Consider the following 17,399-nt stretch of genomic DNA (forward strand, 5'->3'; position numbering starts at 1 on the left):
ATCTTCATAGAATGCTACATCAAAGTAACAGGCCACATCCGCATTCAGACAACTCCTTCTCCTCTAATCACTGTGACAACGTTTCGCTGACCTCTGGCAAGGTTCGCGCTGTACAAATATGAGACATATGCATAAAGATTATTTTGGAGGAGAAAAGCTTTTTCATTCAAAGTTGTCATTTTTAAAGTTATTTACAAAAATTAAGTTTGTGAATAAATACATTTGTAGTTTTGTAAGAAAATTGGAGTGGATCGGTGCTCGTGGAAGACGCTCCTTTGAATGATTACAGAGTAGTGTTCATTGTGCCCTTCATCAGGGCAAGTGCCCTCAGAGCTGCTCCCATCAACACTGGAGGCTGAAGATAAGACTCTTGCAGTTGAAGATTTTGCACCCTGTGTGGCAGACACCAGGCTCAAGATGGAGGCCTACGGAATTAACCCCTTCTTTCATTCTCTGCCCTTTTCATTGTCACCCGTCCCTCCAACCACTGTAACCTTTTTGCAAGTATCCAGATTGTTTTTTTGAGTCTTTGGTCCATGGCGTAGGGCTGCGTAGAATATTTTGCATATTTTGGAATATCCTGGTCAACTAGCAGCCAGCATCCAACCTCCACTATTCAAACCAATTTCATGATTACATGGACCTGAAGCATTTCCTTCAAATCTTTGTCAATATTCAGACCTATGGACATGGGGTGATCAGTGTGTCCTGGCTAACTTCAGAGCAGAAATCCTCCAACCTGTGAGTTAGGAGAAGAAATCAGACTATTCAGCACCCTCTTTTCACTCTTCCGCGAATGCTCTTCCCGCACTTCACAACTTCCAAACATACACACTGCACTCGCTCACATTTAAGCAATTTATTTCCTTTTGCCTTGTACATTTTTGACATCTGTGTACCCCATTCACATATATTTACACAGAATTTCAATTGCAACTAGAATACATGACCGTTGTTCTGTGTGCTGTGCAGAGAGGCCAGCCACTGGCAGGCACTTTGCTTTTTCTTTAGACTCCGTCCCCGAGCTCTCAATCAAAGCCCCTCATAAACACCTGGCACGGCTCAAGGTAGGCACTAACCAAGAGTAATAAGATGAAGGGGAAAAAATTACAGAAATACAACTTGAGCGAACACTCTTGGGGAATGCAAGAGTATATAAAACATGTGAAGTAAGAGAGGAACTAAATCGCGGACATTCAGTACCTTAACATTTTTAACACTCCCTGTTCGTAAATCAATCCATGTTTTAGGTTTTAATGATAAAGGCAGGAAGATAGGACCAGTTTTATTGCCATACAGATGATCACCATCTTTACTATAAGCACATATTTTTGCCTTTATGCTTCACTCTGATCAGCTTTGCAAGGGAACAAAAACCCTGCTCGTCTTTTGGATCAATGTCGAGAGGAAACAAATACAGCAGTTCTACTTCTAAAGGGGCCAGCGCCGTGCAGCCAGGGCCTGGGGTGTCACAGTGAGGGAGGTTAGCATGACATGTGGTCTCCGCACAATATACATAACACAAGATTCGCATTATAACACTTACAATTACAGAGGACAATGCACCAAATCACACATGCGTGCATCCAATCCTACGTGTGACGAATGAGAAAGGGTGGGATCTGTGCCTGTGAATGACCGACGTTTGGAATCATGCGGGGATGGAGACACCGAAGCCCAAAACCATGAGGCTGACAGCATCACTGGCCTACAGTGGATACTGCCATAGACCACAATAGAAATGAAGGGCTTTTTAAAGGTAAGTTTAGGGTCGTGCATCACTTTGCAGAAAGTTGATGTATAGCCTGTCGTCAGTCTCCTACTTCAGAGCAATGCAGGGGAGGCAGCCTGGGTCAGACAGCCCAGACTTAAATACTTCGATTTATTCAGAGATACGATTGTCTCTATAATCGATCTATTTAATATTTGTGTAGGAGTTTCATTGGGACACAGCCCCAGAGACCTCATGGAGAAATTTCCCCTGCAAATGAGTCCTTCAGCAATAAACTATCCATGGAGCTATGAACAAACCGGCTTCCCCCGGTCATTCCCAGGACATGTCCTGAGATACTGCACCCCTCAGCCAACCCTAATGACCTGGCAGCTGAATTTTGATATACTACCTTGAGACAGTATCTCGTTTATGCTAAAAAAAAAAAAAGACATGTATTCCCAGATTCTCCCACAATAAAAGGGCTGCACACACCACACATCATGAAGGTATAGATGCAGCATAATTTACCTTGACGTACACAATGAGCACGAAGGGGTGCGGAGGCTGGCGGGGTTGTGAGACACTGTAGTAGAAGGTTCGCATCTGGATTAACAGTGTTCTCTTCTCTTCCAGGTGTACATGATTATAAGTGTCCAGTTGCTGGTGACGGTGGCCATAGTTGCAGTTTTCACCTTTGTGTAAGTCTCTGCTGGGCAGCCTGTGGAGGTGGGGAGTGGAGGGGCAGTATGTGCTGATCTATCTACCTTTCAGAGTTTGTGATGCTATCAAATGCTTGTTGGACAAGATACATCCTCAACACTCACCATCTTTTACTTTTCAGCAGGTGCATCATGGTGGCTGTGGTGCCACTGGAGGGTGTGGCCAATGCAAAATCTGTAGGGACTGACTCACACCTGCCATAAACTTAAAACCAGTCTAGTGACAGTCCATGATGCTTTCAAATTAGTGGCTAGAGTCGTGGATAAAGAGCAGGCAGCTTTCCAAGATGGAGGAGAGATCCTCCAAGGTAGAGCAAACTGGCTGGACGAGCTGGCCTCTCACCCTACAAGGGCTTGACCGACATTGGCATAAGTGGCTGCATCCGGTCAGTGATGTAGACTCAAACGCGACTGTACCGTCATTTCTAAGGGTTACGTTAAATGTATTTGTAGAGTGCATTATCACCTGCAAGGGTGTTCTGGCACTGAGCAGATTTGTGTCTCTTGCCTCTCCTACTGCAGGGGGTGATTGAAAAGCCAGCTCTTCTGCTTCTTGCAGAATTCAAGATGTGTGGAGGAGGTTGTGCTGTGGAGTGGGAAGTGGTTCCACGCTTTAAGGCACAGGACTTGCAAGTTGGGGACCTGATTACTGCTACATTAAGTATCTAATATAGGCATTTTACTAGCTCAGCGCCTGGTCATTATGATAACTGGCATAATTGTTGCTTGGGATTTGAATATTTATGCATATAATACCGGTTGTGTTACTCATGGTATATTGTTGTGTTAACGTCTTGATTACTGGCACAATACACTCATTGTTGCATCTGAGCTGCCATCTAATGCATTTCTAGTATACAAATATTGTACACATACTTTAAAAGTTTTATTTGTAATTTTGCAACAAGGGGTATGCAATTTTGTCTTCATTTATCTTTCTTGATCGAATACATAAATGTGAAAGAATTATCGCTGTGGTATGAATAAAATCTTAGACACTTTCTTTTAACAAAAAAAGCAAGAAAGCACAAGACATTTGAGTATTTTCACTAGAATACATCCTTTCCTTCAGAGCTGATTCCCAGCTAGCATTCAGAGACTCTGTACTTTAAGCGACATCAGTTGTACTCCTCTTTAGGCGCTGTGAAGGTGGCCCCTCTTATGCCTTCAGAGATCACTTGATGGGTAAATTAATTTATTTGCAGCCATAGACGACATGTCTTGTATTCCACAATTTTCTCTTGGTGAACTTGTGTAAAATGTGATAACTCTTAGAAAAAAGCATCATTCACATACCCCATTAACTTGGCAATAGTGGACCATAACTTTTTATATTAAAATCTCTTGTAGAACTCCTGGTTACCCATAAAGTGGTTCAATATGACCTTTCTTACAGTAATGAACCCTTTACAAGTGATTAATGTCGGACCGAGCTATTGTTTTCCTTACATTGTTGATTCCCTTCAGTCCACCGTACCATGCTATAGCAATGTTCAATAAAAAATCGGATTGAGATGACGTCTTAAACTTGTATCATTGGGATCGCTCCTCACTGCCTCATAACGCAAGACAGTAAGTCTCGTACTACAGGAAACAACGTCCTTCCCACTGAGGTGACCCCTCTCAAAACAAGGAGCCTTTTGACACTTACAAACTTCCAATGTGCACTCAATGGCATCTTTGATTGTGCTTTAAATTGTCTGTAAGGGTGGCATCTTGGGGCTGCGTGAACAACTAAAAGAAATCATATGCGTATTGATGTTGCAGAGCTTTGGATACAAAATGCATTTGCACAACACCTTAAAGAACATTTTTTTTTAATACTGCCATACAATTTGTGTTTGGAGGCGTGTCGACGCCCAGTGGTCAAGCAGCTGAGCTTGAGCGGCCTCCTATCTCCCAGGATAAGTGCCTCTGTTCATCTCAAAGTGGTCTTTGGAAGTCACTCTCCACCACAATATTTAAAGCTCGAGCATGAACAGCTGCCGTCTATGGCTCAGGATCTGAGAACTACTGGAAATTGGCCATCTGAGTCCCACTTTGTCTAGAGATTGTTGATTCTCCCTCCGTATACCCTTCCACTGCATTTGGAATTGGGCCTCCATTGTGTTGAGTCCTTGGCCAGCATTAGAGCCAATTTAGACTGGCTCCAGACCTGAACTATCCAGGAGCTTGAATCCTGTGGGAAGACCCAGAAAAATGTTCTGAGAAGGGAGCAGGTCATTCCCCCATGGTCTATTCATGTTACCTCTCGTCTGGAATAAGACCTCAATTGCATGAAGCCCAAAGCCTTTAACCTTATGGGAAGTCCCGGAAAGACGCTCTAAGGAGGAGGAAGCAGGTGATCACCCAGGGTTGGTCATGTTTGCCTGGTCTTACCCTCTCAATATCATGAACCTCTGTGCTCCTATGCTGCTGCCACCATCTTCACCATCACCCACTGAAAATTGCCTACTTGTTCTGGAGAAGCTCAGAATGGATGACCAATATTTGAACCGGTCTTAGCTTCAAAACTCTCTTGCAGAGTGAGCCCATGCCTCTTTTCAAAGTGTATCTGAATGAGTGAATCTGTTGTTTTTTGCATTTGTCGCTCCAAGTGGGAAGGGTATGCTCAGACGTGCTCTCCATCCCAATCAAGCTAGCCTAGCAGATGAGGGCTGAAAGCCCGAAACCGGTCCTAGGAAGCTTGTTTCCAGTCCAGGGAAGACCTGGCTTGGCAGTTCGGGCTGGACTGTTCCAATGAGGCACAGGGTCAGACTGATTTGCATATGGCTGGGTTCAAACTGGAATGGCATGGTGAGCAAAAAAATGATGGATTTAGGCCCAGATCTCTGTACTGGGGTGAATGTATGACATTGTTCTGCATTCTGTCCATCAATTGTTGTTTTTGCAAGTGAATCTACTTATGCCAGTTGCACTGAATGCTCAGCTTTGTCGGTGCGCCATGCCCTCTGGCTGCCTTCACTCAGAAATGGATCGTGGGAGTGGCTTCTCTCATTGTTTTCGTCGGTGTTATGCAGAAAAGGGAAGTTGTAGCCTTTATTTGTTTAGTTTTTTTGCCTACCAAAGCAGAATGTGGCAGGTGGATGCTTTACATTACGTCAAACTTCACAATAATGGTTTAAATCTACTGTCATGTACATTAACATTTACTCCAGAATTGGTTTCTCACTGTCTGAATTTCTTTTATCACCCCAATCGCTTTGTTGTTTTTTTTTGTTGTTTTTTCCCCCCACTTATTATCCATCTGGCTTTTGCATTATTAATAACTTTTGAGTGGGAATCTGTTATCTATTACTAGAAAGATATGCAAAGCACCTTCTGTCATTTATTCTTAGAAAGGTCTGGAAAGAACCATATGTCCGCGTATGCGCCTGGTTATTCCGGTAAAGCTTGCTTTTGAAATTGTAATGTCGCTTGTAGCATATTATTTTATCTTTAACATTTTTATCCAACTGTGGGCAGTGGAGGCGTCTGAGTGGAAAGTATATTGATAAATATATATTCTTGCTGATCCCTTATAGACCCTTCACAGCTCTCTGCGTCTCCAGGGTGCTCTGTACCATCCTTGTGTGACTGTCCTCCGCAACAATGTGATCATTTTTTTAAATAACTCTACTTCTTGTTATTGCTTAATTTTTTGATCCACTCTTTGTGCTTTTGTAATTTGAAATACATTTATTGACTGACTGTTGCAGAGCCAGCACACTTCAAAGATGACTGCCGCTTGCACTTGTGTTCTTTGGAAGTTTGAGTAACCGATCCACTTAAAGACCAGATGGAAGTGGGGGCCTGAGGATGCGAACATTGTTAATGTTGGGGGTTTCAGGTCTAGATGCTAAGATCTGAATATGACTGGGTACCATCATGCAGACTTCAGCACACCAGGTATATCTGCTTCCTCCTGGCCCTTGGTGTTCATTGTATGATTGTAGGGTCCAGAATCACCCCGCTTTCCTTAATGGCTTGCTGAATTAGGTCCGGCCATGGGTTTGTTCCAGGGGGACTTTAGGGAAATGCCCTTCAGTTATTTTAGTACTGTTCTAGTGACTAGGACTTCTTAATCAAAATATGATGCACTTTGTGGGAATTGAAGGGCAGATGGGAAAACACTGGTGTCAGATCTGGTGCCTTTTGCAAGGAGTTTTCTTATGGCCGGTTAGAGCTCCATACTATAGATTGCTGACCCATCCTGTAGTTGTCCCAAAAAAGTGGCACAAAACCACCATCTCTTTTTTTTAAATGCATATTTTTGTGGTTTAATGTAGAATTAAGGATGCATGAAAATGAAGCAGTTAAATAAATGTGTTTTTGTCCCATACTTGACAACCTATTTGCTCCACGTTTTATGAACAAGTGAGCGGCTTTCTGTAAATATCCCAAAACAGTTCAAAAAGTGAAATTAAACCATTAGTTCAGGAATCGCGCAAATTAGGCCTTCAAAGACGCGACCATCGTTTTTATGCAATTGCGAGGAGGTTGCTCTAAATCAGACAGAACTAACATTCGTGTCTGTTACAAACATTTTCAACTGAAACCAATGGGACATAACCAGTATGTTGTAAAAATTTGCATACTAGATTTCTAGTTCATAAACTTTACATATTTGATCTATTTGAAAAATGCACATAGTTGTTAACGTACTCCATGAGTGCTGCCTTCTTTTTCACAGGGATGTCAATTTGAGCAAATCTGGAACACTAGACGCGTCTCCTCAAGTTGTACACATGACTGTGCAATGAGAGGTCTCCCAGGGTTTAGGAAAAGCCAAATCATAGCAGCTTAGTATGATTTGAGTGATCCAGTTGTGCAGAAAAATGTCTTCTAGAAAGATGCTCGGACCTCGTACTTTCTTTCTATTTTTTAGACCTATTGTTTCTTTTATTTTTATTTCATTTGATTTGTTTCTGCATCCCTCCAGATTGATGTTTACCTTTGTACAAAATATATCCAGAGCCAGAATTCTTTCACACTTCGAAAACAAACCAAAAGTGCACATCATCCTGGCAAAAGTAGAAGTGCTTCTTTTAAAACGTTTTTGTATAATATAAAATTATATAAAAATGGTATACTTGAACATCTCTCACTCTGTTTGCCATTTTGTGTTAAATTTGGCATTCCAAACCCTCCTGGCGTTTTTTTTTAGTTAATGAAGTAATGCTTCAGAATATATGTATAGACGCTTCCACTAAGATAGCCTGCAGCCTATGTTTCTGTCCTTGGGGTAGTGTCTCCAAGTGGATTTTTTGTTTGTTTGTTGCTTTAAGACAGGAATCAACCTCACCCCAGTGTTTGGATGACGTCCTGCATTATTCTCTTTGCTGGAAGTGCTTTCCGTAATACTTGGCTAGCGGCAAAGACCATGTCTCTCTATAGTTTTGTCGTCTACTCCTTCAGCAACCAGTCTATATGTAATGTAATGTAAAATTGCACTTATATAGCGCTGCTATCGCTCCGAGGAGCATCTTGGCGCTCAGCACCCAACCCAGCTGGAAAAGGTTGGTGAACAGAAGGCAACTTCAACAGCTTACTCCTCTACACTAGTGCCCTACAGACCACATCTGGGAGTGAGAACTATATGTTCTGCAAAGTTTTCTTTAATTCATGTGGTAACATCCACAAGAACTGGGAATATTTTCACTACTTCTTCCCGTGCTTTGTTCATCTTTGATTGCATGGCCAAGTACCTCTTCGCATAGTGTCTTTGTGAGAAGAATCGCTAGAGCCTGAGACCTATATTCACATTGCTGTGCTTGTCTCTATTACTGCAATCGCTGCCTTTTTGCCACCGGTCCTATTGTCCCTTGGCACTGGGGGAACCTTGTTAGTGCAATGTGTTTATTTTCTAATAAGTGTGACTGGGCCATGAGTCTGGTGCCTGCCCGGTGCAGAGATGAGACGCGCTCTCCTTTCTGTGTCTTCGTCTACTGGACCATTATGCCTTAAGACCTTGTCAGTTTAGGTGAGAGAAAATCTCAACTAGTTGCGCACTGTTCACTGTGTGTTATCCAACACTCAAAATTATAATCAATATAAACACAAAAACAATGTGAAACTTCAGTTATTTTAATCCATAACCTGATGCTTCCATAATCATCATAATGTTATTACAAGGTGCAATTATAATTCAATTGAACACGTTATCTTGTGATTCTCAATTCTATACATGAAACATTTTTTGTTCTCATATTATCACGACGCAAAACATATAACACTTGATTTTCATGTCATGCCCAATGCATTTCGGCACAAAGGTGTGCCTTCATCAGGGGCTAATCTGTAATAAAAGTAGAAACAATGGAACAAGTGAGTGTGTTGTATCAGTTGCATGTCATGGGGGTATGTATATACAAATAGAGTGTCAGCATACCTCTAGTGGAAGTAAGTCTCTCGAGTAAACTGTAAGAATAAAGTGACAAACCAAGTGAAAGCCAGCGGTAAATATGGGTGAACCAAGTGAAAACCAACGATCGTACCACCAACAGACACAATACAGTCTGAATACAGCACACGTTTCAAACCAAAGAGTACATTTCAACCACCCACTTCTCACAAAATGCTTGATACTTTCGAGACAATGGTGAAGAAAGACATACAAGCTTTGGACTACAAGTCTAGTAAACGTGGCAATCTCACAAGATCTGAAGAACGGACCTTGCATAATCTAGCTAAGAATTGCACCATTCAAATACAACCAGCTGATAAAGGAGGAGCAATGGTGGTAATGGATAAACATTTTTACATGGCAAAAGTTGAGGAGCATGTTTCAGACACAGACACCGATCAGCTTTTGGACAGAGACCCAACCATGACACTGCAGTCAATGCTTAAAGATCTATTATTGGGAGCACGAGAACAAGAATGGATAGATGAGAAGATTCAAAGCTTTCTGACGACGAACCATCCACGCTGTCCAAAACTTTACATGCTCCCTAAGGTGCACAAACACCTGACAAACCCACCTTGCAGACCCATTGTCTCGGGGTGTGGGTCTTTATTTGACCCCCTCGGCAAATTTTTGGATTTCTTTTTGCAGCAATTCGTTCAAAATTGGAGATCTTACATTCGGGACACGGGTGATTTTTTAACAAAGATCTCAGAAATTGGCTGTGAAATGGACGAGAATTGGATCCTATGTACAATAGACGTAGTCTCTCTATATACCTCGATTCCACACTCAGATGGATTAGACTCAGTGGAATGGGCTCTTCTACAAATGGATGATTTACCTACGGAGAAAGTGTTCCTTCTGCAGCTACTAAAATTTTGTTTGCACAACAGTTACTTCGAATGGGATCAACGGTTCTATGCCCAAATGACTGGTACATCTATGGGCTTTGCAGGGGCTCCTCCGTATGCAAATATTTTTATGGCGCAATTTGAGGCAGAACACGTGTTTGATACAGCAGCATGGACACAAATTAAGATGTACTGTCGTTTTATAGACGATATCTTTTTAGTCTGGCGAGGCACTGAGGAATCTTTACTCGACACAATACATTACTTGAACTCGGTAAACCCCAGGATTCAATTTACCCATAAAATTGACTCTAAGACAATGGATTTCCTGGATGTGAGGATCCAAAAACAACCCACAGGATTTCACACAGAACTGTTCACTAAGGAAACGGATCGAAACAGTGCGTTACATTACGCCAGTTTCCACCCACGAAGATTGATAGAGAATTTACCTCTCTCTCAATTTATTCGCATTAAAAGGATTTGTTCACAGACTACCACAAGTGAAACTAATATTGAGAAGTTTGTCCAAAGATACAAAGATCGTGGATATCCTGATTCTATCATACAACGCAGCAGAGAGCGAGTGGCAGAAATGAACAGAGATACATTGTTACAACCAAGACCAAAAACCAACCAGGATAGAATGGTAGTTGTGACCAAGTTCACTACAGTGTCACCAAAGATCAAACGCATTGTCAACCAACGTTGGGAATTACTTTCCACAGAAACAGAGTTTAATGGGATATTTGCCCAACCACCAATGCATGCATATAGGCGAGGACCTAACATGAGACAAATCTTGAAGGGGAGAGAAGAAGAAGACCAACATGGTGACTATAGAGGAACAACCCGGTGCCTGAACTGTGTGAACTGCAATAATATATTCATTGGAAACACCTTCTCACACCCGACTACTGGCAAGACAATTAAACTGAGACACAGCAGTGACTGCAATACTCTAAATGTAGTCTATGGCATCAAGTGCCCATGTGGCAAGTTATATATTGGGAAAACAGAGCGCAAGCTCAAAATTCGACTTAATGAGCATAAGAGCCGAATACGCAACCAGAACTTATCATCTCCTTTAGCTACCCATTGGAAAGAGTTCAGCCACACGATTTCCCAATTACGATGTTTTATCATTGAGAAGGTAGTGATCAAATCAGGCATTGATAATAGACTCCGTCTCCTGCAACGTGAGTTGTACTGGATTAAATGCCTACAGACAACGCAGCCTAAGGGATTAAATGATAGATATGATCTCTCATGTTACTTGTAGGGTTCTAGATATTGGACATTCATGCATATTAATCTTACTGAAGTTCCTTATAACTTACCATACTACAGGTTTATTTGAGTTATGTTAAGTTTATTTTTGAAAATCACCATGTGGTTTGCCCTTGAAATACATATCACCTATAGTGACATTATCACAAGTCAGAATAATATCATGATATACATGTTCATCATTGAATATATTAAATGTATTTGTATGCATATATCCAGGATGATTGTTAATATGCATTAACCTGATCACATGTTCACAAGTATATACCCAGGATGATTGTCAACACATATTAGGCTGATTATATATTTGTACGAATTCACATGTACTGAGTTACAGTATTGACCACTGAATCTGCCATGGCTTTTTTTTATGTATATTTTTTGAATGTTTTGTTATCATACATTATGTTCACATCTGAGTATATTTATTATATAGATGAGATGTTCAGGTGTGCATTGATACAGTGGGTAAAGTGCGCATTTGAGTTTGTTTTTTACATGTACTGTGAACACAGAAAGATATTTCTGTTTAGACACATTTCCATTCATCTCTCAACGATTACAATTTCATTAGTAGGGCTCATTTCAGGTTGAGTACATTTTTAATTTTTTTCAAGAATTATAAATATTGAGATGTCACATTACATTTTGAGCATGTAATACAATTTTCATCCCCTCCATATTTCTTGCGTTCATATACTAGAATGTAATCTCACAACACTGATTGGAGTCTCAGCCTCAGTAATAAGCGATATATTGCCATTGTATATAACCATACACACTACATCGCGTTTTCCTATCAGGGATTATAGGATTCAATCATTTTCTAAGATGGCAATTTAGATTCTCCTCGTGAGTGGAATACTTTGTTGTTTAGTCCGTTTTTAGTGTCGATGACGGAAACAAGTTTCCAACGTGGTATATCGCAGGAGCAGTGCGGGACAATATTGAGTACAGCGTTAGTAATAAGTGACATCTTGACAATGTTTACAACATTATACATTACACTGCGGTTTTCTAGCGGTGATCTCATGGCGAAATTATAACATTCAACCCTTCTCCAAAATGGCGACCCAGGTTCTCTTTACGATTGGAATACTTTGCTGCCTAGTCCGCCCTTAGTGTTGATGACGGAAACACGTTACTAACAAGGTATATCCTAGTAATGGCGTGAGACGTTTTGTTTCAAGATTACTTGAAGTAAACAGGAGTACGAGGCTGTGATTTACTGTTTAAAGTATTGGCGACGCTTCATGCAGGTAAATGGGCATCTCGTTTTTTAGCGTGATTTATGGTTACACTAGCCTTAATGGTTTAGGATAGGTACAGTTCATAAATTACTCGTTTTTTTAAAAATTACTCGTTTTTGTGTTTTAGGTTAGAAAATAGCACTTATAAGGTACGTGACTTTGGATTTGGTGGATTGATTTCGGTAATTTGGAGTTTCTTCAAGTATTTAAAACCATATCATATTTTTTAGATTGGAATAGTCTACGCAGATCAGGTAGGACCTTACGTTTTTTCATCACTTCGTAACCAATCTTACCAGCATTATGTGAATGTACATGAACAAACGTTCTGGTTGTTACTTGTATTTACAGGGCATTAAATTTCAGACATATCTAGGTAAGCGGTCGCTTATTTACCTTTTTAGATGGACCACAGCTCCATTTTTTTATATTTGTCGTTGGTTTTCACTTGGTTCACCCATATTTACCGCTGGCTTTCACTTGGTTTGTCACTTTACTCTTACAGTTTACTCGAGAGACTTACTTCCACTAGAGGTATGCTGACACTCTATTTGTATATACATACCCCCATGACATGCAACTGATACAACACACTCACTTGTTCCATTGTTTCTACTTTTATTACAGATTAGCCCCTGATGAAGGCACACCTTTGTGCCGAAATGCATTGGGCATGACATGAAAATCAAGTGTTATATGTTTTGCGTCGTGATAATATGAGAACAAAAAATGTTTCATGTATAGAATTGAGAATCACAAGATAACGTGTTCAATTGAATTATAATTGCACCTTGTAATAACATTATGATGATTATGGAAGCATCAGGTTATGGATTAAAATAACTGAAGTTTCACATTGTTTTTGTGTTTATATTGATTATAATTTTGAGTGTTGGATAACACACAGTGAACAGTGCACAACTAGTTGAGATTTTCTCTCACCTAAACTAGCATTTGAGTCACAGGCGTGACATACCTGATTAGTTGCAGCACCGATTGAATAGATAGTTTATAACGGAGTGCTCCCCACAAACCCTTTAAACTTTACCTTAAGACCTTGTCACCCACAAACCACATGTGAGGTTGCCTCCAGCTCAGTAAGACAGAACTTGCGGTTATCTTATTTAGCTGCTATCTCAGTATGAAGTAAACCAAAGTGTATAAGCCGCTCTTCTCTGCGGCGGAAAGCGGTCTCTCGCCTATGGTTTGCAGTTCTGTATTTCTTTTCTGTTGTTTCTTGTTTGAAGGTCATTAAACCATTCTGAAGGTTTCTTTCCATTCTTCCTAGTTTTCAAGTCCTGCAAGTCTTGTCTGTCCATAAAGGAAGTCACACTACTCTTTGGGGCAGAGACTCCTATGATTCTCTGAGCACTCCTTAACTACTCACGCAGTGTACTTTCCCTGAGACCATGACATGGGGTCATCGATGCATTATGTGAAAATAGAATGAAGAAAATCCACTAAACATTGCAAGTCTATTTTTATCCATGATTTCCTCGTTTTAGGTTTACTTGAAGGGTTCAAGTTAGGGTTTTATTAAGGGTTTGGTTTAAGGCTATTTTTCTGGTAGGATCAAGAGTTGGAATTAGGGTCAAGGCCAGGATTTTGCAACTATGATTGGAGTTCGGAATGCCTTTAGGGTTAACATAAATATGGGGTTAGATTTAGATTAAAGTTTGCATTATTATAAAGATTAGTGTTTGGGTTCTCAGTGTTTTTTTTGTGTGGTATGTTTTCATAACAATTTCTTATGAAAAAAATCTAAATTGGAAAATGATACTTTTACCAAGAGGCTAGCATGGTCTATACTAAACTATCACCGTGTGAGACACTAACCGCTGTAATATAGGAGTCCAACGTAGGAGCATTAGCCAGGCGAGTGTCCATATTTATGCATCATACTGATTATTTTTGTTTGTTGCATAAAATATATCAAGCGGTCCAATGCGTGCCCAATAGAGTGATTACTGTGCAACATAGTCTGTTAATGTTTTATGCAGCCCTATTGGTAGGACAAAATTAAGTTTTTGGGGAATATTATTTGGAGTCGCATGAAAATGGTGCCTTTTATCAACATCAGGAACAGAAGGTGGACGGGAAACCTATAAAAAGCATTTGTCTGTCAACTTGACAACCAATGCTTTTTTTTATTTTTTGTAAACACACTCCATACTGCGCTTTTACTTTAATGGCAGCTGCGTCCCTTTTTTTGGACACGGCTCGTCTAAAGAAGGGGGCATGGCCTCTATTAACTTGAAAACGCGACATGGGATGCTTGTTAACAATAAAATATTTGCAATGCAATAGGCATTGCATTTGTGAGAATTTAAGCTATTGTCGTAAATCCGAGACTTATTGCATTGCAAATGCTTGTTTTTGCAGCAGTGAGTTTTTTAGGCTCAGATAGAAGAGCCTTGCTTTACGTGTTACATTCTGCCAGTTTGATATGTATGGGATGAAAGGTTAGACCTCTTCCTTTCAGTAAGGTAAATTTGTGTATTTGTTCACCAGTCATAGTGTGGGTGGTGTTTCATTATCGTAATATTGATGGCATTGACTAGTAATAGACAGTTGTACGTGATATTAATGAACGGTAGGTGCAGTACGAGGACCCTATTTTATTTTGTGTTTGCACCTATTGACATTTTTTAGAGGTTACTGCGCAAGTTCTGGACTGTTGATTTTAAGGAACACTTTTGGTTGCATTTTTTATATGGAAAGACATGTTCATTATTCCCAATTTATATACGTATCGGGCAATGATTTTCCAGGTTTATTACTTCTAGTTCTGCATAAGTTCCAAAATGATATACATCTTTGGAAAGAAACACATGTTGGCAGGATAACTGTTGATTTGATTTTTTTAATGACTATTTTGTGTGTTTTTATGAAATAAGGGACCTCAATTTAGAATACATCTGATGAATTTTATGTATGAACATCATAAAGTACATTGTGTATTGAACTGTTGATTATCTTATTAATAACCTGTGGCCTATTGAATAATACTGCACCACTAGACCCTAAGACTCCCCTACGAAGGCTAGATCAGCAGAAGGAGCTGTGGGCAAAGCCTTGGTAGAGGCCAGGACATGCTAAGTGCAGACAAATATTGTACCGAGCAGTCTGGGGAGGATGCAGGACTGAGCAGAAGATTCTGCTGGGCCTACCAAAGATTCAGACCAGTGGGCTATGGGGCACAATGCATTGCATTGTATTGGAATTGCGTTTATATAGCACTTAATACCCCTGACGAGGCATCAAAGTGCTTTTTCGGTGAGTAGCACGCTACTCCGGGACCCATAGAGGATTAGTGTTGAATTAGTATAGTGAAATATGCAAGTACATTTTAAGTGGTGGATAGTTTAGTCAGTTATTTGGATTCGGAAGGATAGCAGAAGGATAGAAGAAGAAACAAGCATTTACAATGCAATGGTTTCGCCTTTGGAAAAGTTAGAGCTATTGGCATTGTAAATGACAAAATTTGTATTCATGTGTTGGTTTTGAAAACAGATAAATAAATGGCATTGTCATTTACATTACCATTAGCTTAATCTCTGCAGTCACTCTGCACTCCCTAGCCCTCCCTAGTCACTCTGCACTCCCTAGTCACTCTGCACTCCCTGGTCACTCTGCAATCCCTAGCACTCTGCACTCTCTAGCACTCTGCACTCTCTAGCACTCTGCACTCTCTAGCACTCTGCACTCTGCACTCCCCAGTCATTCTGCACTCCCTAGCACTCCCTAGTCACTCTGCACTCTCTAGTCACTCTGCACTCCCTAGTACTCCCTAGCTCTCCCTAGCACTCTGCAGTCACTCTGCACTCTCTAGCACTCCCTAGTCACTCTGTACTCCCTAGCACTCCCCACTCTGCACTCCCTAGTCACTCTGCACTCCCTAGCACTCTGCAGTCACTCTGCACTCCCTAGCACTCTGCAGTCACTCTGCACTCCATAGCACTCTGCAGTCACTCTGCACTCTGCAGTCACTCTGCACTCCCTAGCACTCCCTAGTCACTCTGCACTCCCTAGCACTCCCTAGTACTCCCTAGTCACTCTGCACTCCCTAGTCACTCTGCACTCCCTAGTCACTATGCACTCCCTAGCACTCCGCACTCCCTAGCACTTCCTAGTCACTCTGCACTCCCTAGTCACTCTGCACTCCCTAACACTCTGCAGTCACTCTGCACTCCCTAGCACTCTCGAGTCACTCTGCACTCCCTAGCACTCTCTAGTCACTCTGCACTCCCAAGTCACTCTGCACTCACTAGCACTCCCTAGTCACTCTGCACTCCCTAGCCACTCTGCACTCCCTAGCACTCTGCAGTCACTCTGCAGTCACTCTGCACTCCCTAGCACTCCCTAGTCACTCTGCACTCCCTAGCACTCTGCACTCCCTAGCACTCCCTAGCACTCCCTAGCACTCTGCAGTCATTCTGCACTCCTAGTCACTCTGCACTCACCACTCTGCACTCACCACTATGCACTCTCTACTCTGCACTCTCTACTCTGCACTCTCTACTCTGCTCACTCACTCTGCACTCACTACTCTGCACACTCACTTTGCACTCTGCACTCACACTCTGCACTCACACTCTGCACTCACACTCTGCACTCGCACTCTGCACTCACACTCTGCACTCACACTCTGCACTCACTAGTCTGCACACTCACTACTGTGCACTCACTACTCTGCACACTCACTATTCTGCACTCACTACTCTGCACACTCACTCTACACACTCACTCTACCTTGCATCGCCTTGTGCAACGTACAGACAACGCAACACCTTTTATAAATCCGGGCCTCGGTATTCAATTTTACACAGAAATTAACTCAGCAAACACATTCTGCAAAGTCTGCCTTCCATCCAACATAAACAGCTCCACGCTGACTGCAGCCCCACTGCATGCAAATTAAAAGGTCCACTGGATTGTGGAATAAGTGAAGGGGGAGTCTCTGGTTGGCGCAGTGCAACACTGGCGACAAGCAGGGCCTCTCTCTTCCTCGTCAGGGCTGAGGGTTACCTTCAAGACAACCTCTGCTTACCCTCTAGGTAGTGTGGCTTAAGCAGTCTTAGGCTAATCTCTGGGGCATGTAGGGTTAAACATTTGCAATATTACACCAACACCACCAACCCACCACACAATGACACCAAACTGTATTTGTAAAAATATATGTTCTTT

General features: G+C 41.4%; 1 protein-coding gene across 1 annotated transcript in view; it reads left to right on the forward strand.

The window, feature by feature from the left end:
- The window catches only part of TMBIM1 (transmembrane BAX inhibitor motif containing 1), a 227,220-nt gene that overhangs the window by 148,136 nt on the left and 61,685 nt on the right, over positions 1–17,399 (forward strand). The window contains exon 4 of the mRNA XM_078679250.1: positions 2,348–2,412. Coding sequence (XP_078535376.1) covers positions 2,348–2,412 — 65 coding nt within the window. The remainder of the gene's footprint in view (positions 1–2,347; positions 2,413–17,399) is intronic.

The sequence above is a fragment of the Lissotriton helveticus genome, chromosome 3_1 (assembly GCF_964261635.1).
Source record: "Lissotriton helveticus chromosome 3_1, aLisHel1.1, whole genome shotgun sequence".
Classification (NCBI taxonomy): domain Eukaryota; kingdom Metazoa; phylum Chordata; class Amphibia; order Caudata; family Salamandridae; genus Lissotriton; species Lissotriton helveticus.